This window comes from Budorcas taxicolor, chromosome 18, assembly GCF_023091745.1.
Source record: "Budorcas taxicolor isolate Tak-1 chromosome 18, Takin1.1, whole genome shotgun sequence".
Taxonomy (NCBI): domain Eukaryota; kingdom Metazoa; phylum Chordata; class Mammalia; order Artiodactyla; family Bovidae; genus Budorcas; species Budorcas taxicolor.
Genome location: NC_068927.1, coordinates 22,705,794 through 22,714,344, shown reverse-complemented (window position 1 = coordinate 22,714,344; position 8,551 = coordinate 22,705,794). Strand labels below are relative to the sequence as shown.

The following is an 8,551-nucleotide window of genomic DNA, read 5'->3' as shown; positions in this document are numbered from 1 at the left end:
ACCGGCGGGGCGGGCGGCGCGCCAGCTGCCCGCGGTGGGAGGGGCGGAGCGGCGGCAGCGCGGGGAGGGGACCGGCGGCGGAGGGAGGCAGGAGGGGGAAAGGAGGGGAGGGGCCGGGCCCCTTGTCTCCGCGGCTCCTCTCCTCAGTCCGCCCGGGGAGGAGGAGGAGGAGCGCGGCCAGCCGCCGCCGCCGCCGCCGTCGCAGCCTCGCCCCGCGCACCTGAACTCGCCGCGCCGTCCCGGGCCCCCGCGCCGCGCCCCGCGCCCCGGGCGCCCGGCCCGCGCGCAGCGCTGCCTCGGTGCCCCTGCGGGGCGCGTCCCCCGGGCCGCCTCCCGCTCTCCCGCGGTTCGCGTGGCCGCGCCTTTGTGTGCGGCGGCCGCGGCTCCCGGGCTCCTTCGGCTCCAGGTCGCTGCGCCCCTCCGGCCCCGCGTCCCGCGCGCCGCCCCCGGGACAACCCCAGCCCGGCGCCCCCCGACGGTGGATCTAGCGGCTTCGAGGAGGCGGGCACCGGCCCCGGCGAGCCCTAGTCCCGGCCCCGCGGCCCCGGGCCCGGCTCAGGCATGGATGTGAGGTTCTACCCCGCGGCGGCCGGGGACCCCGCCGGCCTGGACTTCGCGCAGTGCCTGGGGTACTACGGCTACAGCAAGGTGACCGGGCCGGGCTGAGGCCGGGGGGCGGCGGGGCGGGGGCCATCTCTCCATCCCGGGCGCGCCCAGCTCCGCCTGCTGCACTTTTCTCTCCCCACTCCACTCCTTTCCCTTTGCGCCTTCGTCTCTGTCCAACTCTCTCGCTCTACTCTTTCTGCCCCCTTCCCACCCCCCCTTTTTGTCCCTCATCCTGCGCTCCCCTCTCCCCTCCGCCTCTCCTCCCACTATCTCACTCCCCCACCCCCCACTCCGCCGACTCTCTTTGGCTGCCCCCAAAGAAGCGAGGAGCAGCCCAAGAACTGCAAGGGGGCACTCGCTTTGTTGTTGTTATTAGTAAACCCGATCGCAGGCTCCCCGAGTTTGGGGTGGAGGGGGTCAATGCAGGAGTCCCCAATCTTGTGGTCTGATGACCTCGCCACCCCTCTCCCAGTCCATCTCACCTCCCCCACGCCCCCGAGAGCTGGACTCTGGGCCGCTTAGGGAAGGAAAGGAACTAACTTTTGAGCGTGCCCTGGATGGGGGGAAGAGGGGGCCGGGAAGTGGTGGGACCCCCGCAGGTAGCCTTTGCTGCCCTTTCGCTGGGGCACTTTGGACCACGCAACGGAGGGGCCCGCTCTTCCCGGGTTAGCGCGAGTGGCTTCTCATCTTTCATTTTCTGGGGAGGGGTGAATTTGGCATTTCGGGGAGATCAGGGTGGGAGACCTCCACACCACGCCCTGGATCACCCCACCTCCGTCGCCTCCCCCTGCGCCAACTTTGAGGACCGAGCATTTCAGGTGGAGGAAGGTGGATCTCTCGGAAGGGCAGCTGGCGCCGCGCGCAGCGGCGAGTCCGTGCGGGAGCCGGAGTCCTTGGGCCAGGGCAGCGCGGACTCGCGTTCTCCATCCTTTCTGAAGCCCCCAAGGCCAAGCTTTGAAGGAAACATCACCCCGAGGGCGATATTCAGAGAAAGAGCTGTGCCTTTCGAATGTGGTTTTTCTTTCTCCTTCCCCCTCCCTGCTCCTCCCTCCCCCACCCCTACCCCCCTTTTTCTTTCAAATCGCAGTTTGTTTATGATTGCTGGGATAACAGAGGAGGAAATAAAGAGCCTGCAGAAAGAAAGGTGCTATACAAAACGAATGAGTACATAGCAGGAAGAAGGGGAATTGTATCTTGAGGGAGGAACGGTTTGCAGTGCCCCGCGGCTGATGGAGGCTTATGTTCCTTTCTATTTGTTTATACTCCCATTCGATCGCAACTCCAGTGCTGAAGTTTGTGAAAGACCATCAAGGTCTCTCTCCTTCACCCTTGTCCCCTGTGTCATCATCGTCCAGCTCTGCGCCTGGCACTGAGGGGCCTCCCAGCAAGTATAGAAGGAAGGGACATTATTCAGTGTGTTTTAACCCTTTGGTGATGGGAGGGCGAGGCGGGAGCATTCAAGCTCTCCAAATTCCTGAGCTTTGAAAGAGAAGCAACAAAAAGCCCACCGAGGTAGCTAGAGTTACTGTTTAGTTTCTGTCCTCTGATTTTGGATTTACTCAGCTTATTAAATGCTTTAAAAAGTCCCCCATGTATGCTCAGTTAGGGACTCAGGCAGCCTAATTAAGTATGTAGTGTATCTGAGAATCCACCTAATTGTTCCAGTGGGGTATTATTTGTCTCCTTACAACTTAGCCTTGTGTATGCAAGCCTTGTCTAACTGGGCAGGTTCTTATTTTTGGAAGCCATTACCTTTCCTAATGTAACTACTTCTTTCTCTGATTTGAGATCAGCAACACTCCAATGACACCAAAATAGAAACCTTTTGTACTAATCCAGTCACTGCAATGCGTGGCAAATCTCTGTTCACTAGGATCCCAAGGGTACTTCAAGGGACCAAAGGAAATTGTGGGTGTTTTGTGTGTGTCTCTTTTTATTTTTTGAGAAAGGCTATTTGGAGTCAATTTAAACTCAGAACATTATTTATTTCAGGGAGGGTCTAGAAAGCTTAAAAACAGACAATATTTATTGAAATGCTTGTTCACCTTCAGGAGTAGGGACGCAAGTTGGATTGCTGTCATATTTTCTTAAAGCAGCTATTTGCCTGAAATAACTCGGTTTCATAGTAATTCTGCAATCTGTCGTCTTAAGTGCTCTGTGTACCCAACTTATGAAAGTTAGCACTTAATATTGGTACAAATCAGATTGTACTTATTTTAAGGGATGTTTGCATTTCATTCCTTGCAGATAAAAATACAAAAATCTTTCAACTGAGCCACGATACTATATTTTCCTACTCTTCATTTCATAAGTGAACAACCCAACTCTATTCCCTGTAATTTTTCTTTATGGAGAGAATGGAGAAGAAGAGGAAGTATTAACTTCATGGGTATAAAACAGCAAGTGCTAATTAAAGGTTTATAGCACTTCGTTTCATAGCTAACTTGTGTGTCTGAAGTGGCATTATTCAATACAGATTTATATCGAAAATGTAAAAACTAGCGGACAAAGGCATGCATTTATTTTATTTGAAAACACCTGTAATTATTAATCTCCAAAGACTTTAACTTTTAATCATCTATATTATCTTTCTGGATGGGAAATGATGGCTTTCTAAGAAAGTCTGTTTCTGCCCTTTCTTGTTTTAATGACCATCTGGGAAACTTTAGAAGAAATACAGAGCCCTCTGCTCCAGGCTTAACAAGTGCAAAGTTAGCGCTTATCTTTAAATTTATTTACAAACCGTGAATAATAGGGTTTCATTCATTTCTGTCTTTAACAAATGACTAGAGTCCTTTGTATAAATTATATCATGTGCATTATCTTTACATTCTGTGAGTATATGGATCCTTTTTAAATGTCAGCGATCATGAAAGTGTGTAACTCTGTCTATGGAGAATGGATGAAAGAGTTTTGAGGGTTCAAAAGTCATTGCAAGTAGGAGAATAACTTCAAATAAAATATAGCCAGGATCATTAAAATCAGTTAATAATTCATGAACCAGCCACTGATGTATAAACTTAAAGTCATCTCTATTTCCTCAGGGCTAATTTCCATTTTAATTTCAAGCGGAAAATCTATTGTTTGAGCATTTCTTTTTCTGATGCAGCTAACAAATTAAACTAACACCTATATATATATATTTGAAAAAGGCCTTATCTTACTCAAGTGAATTAATGACCCATTGTCTATATATCTGGATTTTTTTCTTTCTCCGGGTTCAATTTGTCTTCACCAGTAAGAAGATAATATGCAATCTATCCATCAGCATGTTCAGAAGTCTGTTTCCCCTAAATAAACTGTTGTATTTAACATGGGTGTAAGCAAGATAAAATCACACTGCGGGTTAATAATGAACTTGGACCCAACTCTAGTTACTTTCCTGCATGTTCTTAGGGCTTCCCTGCCCCCTTTCAAAATACCAATATTGACTTCTTACCCTATATAGAATGGTCCTAACTGTTGTAACCCTATCAGTCCCAAACATTCCTTTCTAATTACTATATGTGTTATTGATCACTCTGCTTAATTAAGACGCTCTGATGTGAACTCTTTTCCTCCACCTCATGGGCTTCTACCTTAACTAGCTTGAAGAGTAGGAGGACCTGAAGGGTGATTTGTCATTGGTCTATATTGGTGGAGACCATGGTTTAAATTGAGAACATATTGAGAGGGGAGGGGTGTAAGACTGAAACTCTCTTTAAGTTAATATCTTGCACTAACATAAGAACTCATGATTTCATCTACAGGTTCTAGAGTATGGGAGTATTGAACTTTGAGAGCAGATTGAGAGATTTTTCATGTCTGGTATTTAAATAAGATGTGAAAACCACATTGTGAAAGAAATAAAATGTTTCTAAGGACCTTAAAGCAGGGGTCATAAATGCAAAATGTCTTTAGTGACATCTGGTTAACCTTCATGAAGCCAGGTGTTGTGGTTAAGTGGAGAACATGCCCCATTGAAAGGGGGCGCCTTGCTCAGCATTATTAGATTTTTGTTATACCAACATTTGACCCAGTATCTCCATATTCTGCATTTCTGTTTTTTTTCAAGATAATGATAAGCTTGGTTTTTATGGAAATAGCCTGAATTTTAAATATTGCAAATTAACAAACAATTATGTAGCACTCTCAAGCATGCTCAGCTCTCGTCTTGACAAACTCATAGGCAGGTGAGAATTCAAAATATCATTTTTTAATCAGTCATTTCTAGTTTACGTTGAACTATGTGGGCGATTCTACTGCAGTGTCCACCTACATGGATTGTTCATTTGAGTGAGTGGGGGAGATACAATTTAACTACTTTCAGTGTAGTTCTAATCCAATGGTTTGGATTCTATCATTTGTTACTTTTATTGTCTCAAACCAATGGAATAGTTGTTATAGACCAGGATTTGGCAAACTGTATCCTGCAGGTCACATCTGGCCCCTTGACTCTTCTGGTATGGTCTGCAAGTTAAGGTTGGTCTTTGGATGTTTAAATGGTTGAAAGAATTTGAAAGAAGTATAAGATTGGATTGGCCAAAAGTTCATTCGGATTTTAAGTAAATTGGTACAGAAAGTCCCAAGTGAACTTTTTGGCCAACCCAATATTTTGTGACTGTGAAAACTACATGAAATTGACTTTTGTGTTCCATAAATAAAGTTTTATTGAAACACAGCCCCACTCATTTGTTTACATCTTATCTGGGAGGTGGGCTGCTTTCATGCCGCAGTGGCAGAGTTGAGTCATGGTGACAAAGACTGCATGGCTTGCAAAGCCTGAAGCATTTGCTGTTTGCCCCTTTATAGAGAAAGGTTGCCAACCCCTGTTCTAGATAATTAGTCCACTGATGGTGCCATAATCTTCCTGTGTTCCAAGCCAAGGCAGCAGAAAGAAAATCAAGCTGGTCTAACTGGAAAGATGTCTATCTCAGAGAATGTTTCTGGAAATGGTTCTAAAATTGTGGGGTCTCAGCCCTGCCTTTGGTCATGGTTATGTAGGAGGAGGCTTGTAGAAGATATTGAAACTTATCTTCAATAAGATCTGATTGAAGCTCTTACTGATCTTATCATCAATAAGAATCTCTGGGAATGGGATCTAGGCAGCAGTGTTTAAAAGCTCCTCAGGTGATTCTAATGTGCAGCCATGGCTGGAAACTTTATTTTAGGCTGAGGATCCTGGAGTGAGTAGTGTCAAGGGGCAGTAAAACTGGGTATGAAGTTTGTGATTGCTATAAAGAAGATAAGACCTAGGGCAGAATGGTTGGTTCCAGGTCGGCACTCAGGGTCTTTTGAGGACCTTGGCAATGCCTCAGTCCTATTGGTCTGGGCTCCCCTTCACGTCCTCCATTTAATATAAAATGATGTGATACCATATCTCAGTTGCTATTGATGAGGTGGCTTGTGTTTGTATTTTGTAGACATTTAATTAAGCATCTGTTTGTTTTAATTTTGTGGTGTATGTCTGTGTGCACATGTGTATGTGTGCTGTGTGGCCAATTATTTTTTTCTCATATTTTGAACATTTTTATAGGCCCCCAAGAGGCTTGGAGTTCTAGGTGTCCAGTCTGTGGTGACTAATGAATAAAGTGATCTTTCTGACAGTAACTAGATATCCATAACCCTCCCCCTGCCACTCGCATTTTGCCATCCCAAACAGTGGAGTGTTGATGAGAACCCTGTGCTCAGTGGAGCCTAACACAGTTAGCCAAAGAGTGTTAATTTCAGTCATTTCAGGTGAAGTCAATGGTTGTCTGTGGCCACCACATTCAAAGTATGTGTGGATATTGGAAGAACTTTCTATTCCAGATCACAAACTGTCAGGGGAATGCTGAATCCCCTTGAGGACTTGTTTTGTTCACTTTGCACCAGTATTTTTTAAAAAAATAAATGAATCATACGCTTCTAAAAGTCTTTGCACATAAGGCTGGATTTCCAGCTTTTCCCTCCTCATAAGTTTGGCAGTACTAGACCTGTACCCACTTGTGGCATCATCTCTTGTTGCCCTGATTCAGATGGCCATGCATTCCACCGTTCACCATGGTCCTCTCCTCCCTCTCTTCCTCATACTTAGATCTCTGTAAACCTCTGAGGTCCCAGGAGGCTTCAAGTTTGGAAACTTTGATTAGAAAGAGATGAAATTAAGTGAGCATCAAATGATGCCCAGACCTAGTGAAATGAGGTCACTGTCATTAGAGAAGTGTTCCTTATGGTATGTAGGAGAGTAGATTAAATGGAAAAGAGTAATTTGTGATCATATTATAGAGCAGTGTTTCTCAAACTTTAGCATATACGGTGATCACCTAGAGTGGTTTTTATAACACAGACTGTTGGACTTCACCCCTAGAGATTCTGAATCATCGGTCTGGGGTGGGGCTGCCAGGTGATGATGTCATGCGGTGAGTAGCATGGCATGGAGGGTGTTAAGTGATAAGGGAAAGAGTTTGTTCTGTATATGTTTATGGGCTAGAATGCTTTGGGCTGCAGGGAATAGAATGCCCAGCAAACAGTGGCATAAACCATAAGGACACTGGTTTACTTGCAAGCCTTTAGGTGGGCCATCTCTGGCTGTTTTGGATGGTTCAGTCATGTCTTCCCTGGTGGCTCAGATGGTAAAGAATCCGCCTGCAGTGTGGGATACCTGGGTTCTATCCCTGGGTTGGGAAGAACCCTTGGAGAAGGGCATGACAACCCACTGCAGTATTCTTACCTGGAGAATCCCATGGACAGAGAAGCCTGGTGGGCTACAGTTGATGGGGTCACAAAGAGACAGACACGATCGAGTGACTGAGCACAGTACAGTCATGTCTTCAAGAAACCTGTGTGCTTTTCTTTTTATTCTGCCATCCTTGGGAGTTTCAACAGTCTCCTCATGGTCACAGGGTGGCTGCTGTAGCTCTTGGCATCACATGCCCACGTGATATCATGCAAAATGGGAAACAGGAGAGCGATGTGGTGGGAGTGGTAGCAAAGGAGCACTTTCTCCTTCTGTACGTCTCTTATGAACACAAAGTGGGGAAGATGGGGTGGGAGATTGCGACCGACATATACACACTGCTATGTGTAAAACAGATAGCTACTGAGAACCTCCTGTATAGCACAGGGAACTCTACTCAGCGCTCTGCGGTGACCTAAATGGGATGGAAATTTGCAAAAGAGGGAATATATGTATACATATGGCTTCCCAGGTGGCTCCGTGGTAAAGCATCTGCCTGCCCATGCAGTAGATGTTAGAGGTGCAGGTTCGATCCCTGGGTCAGGAAGATTCCCTGGAGGAGGAAATGGCAACCCACTTCAGTGTTCTTGCCTGAAAAATTCCATGGACAGAGGAACCTGGTGGGTAGGCTACCGTCCGCGGGGTCACAAAGAATCAGACATAACTGAGCACGCTCGCACATACTCTGGCTGATTCACTTTGCTGCACGGCAGAAACTAATACAACATTGTAAAGCAACTATACTCCAATAAGATTTTTTTTAAAAAAGAATAGCTTTCTTGATAACAGTTCCACTAAACTCTTTTGACTTATTGATCAGAAATGGATCACATGTCCACCCTAGACCCATCATTGGCAAAGAGATTGCTGTGATCAACTTCAGCCAATCCTGTGTCATCCCCTGGGGCTGGGCACTAGTCTCATGAGCATAATGAATGTTATGCTCTCTTAGCAAGGAGGAAGGCTGTCGGAAAGACACCTGTGTCTACTGTGGGGCACGTCTGAACAATTTTGAGAGGACTGGTGGTGTGGGTGGGGCTGTCCTGGGTGAAGATGGCTCTGACTTTTTTGTGTGGGACCTGACAAGAGGTTGTGAGGGTGGGGGCAGGGAGGAAGGATTTGAGCTAAGGAGAGGTGGGTATGGCTGTGAAAGAGAGAGGCAAGGAACAGAGCATCTCTGTAGCTTAGGAAGGAGAAAAGGAGGCTGAGTGTTTGAACTTGGGACCTGAATGAATGTTGACCTCAAAT

The 8,551-nt window shown here is 46.8% G+C and overlaps 1 protein-coding gene across 1 annotated transcript in view; it reads left to right on the top strand.

Moving 5' to 3' along the window:
• Nucleotides 1-561: 561 nt before the first annotated feature.
• TOX3 (TOX high mobility group box family member 3) overlaps nucleotides 562-8,551 on the top strand; it is a 119,072-nt gene continuing 111,082 nt past the window's right edge. Inside the window, exon 1 of the mRNA XM_052656610.1 lies at nucleotides 562-648. Coding sequence (XP_052512570.1) covers nucleotides 562-648 — 87 coding nt within the window. The remainder of the gene's footprint in view (nucleotides 649-8,551) is intronic.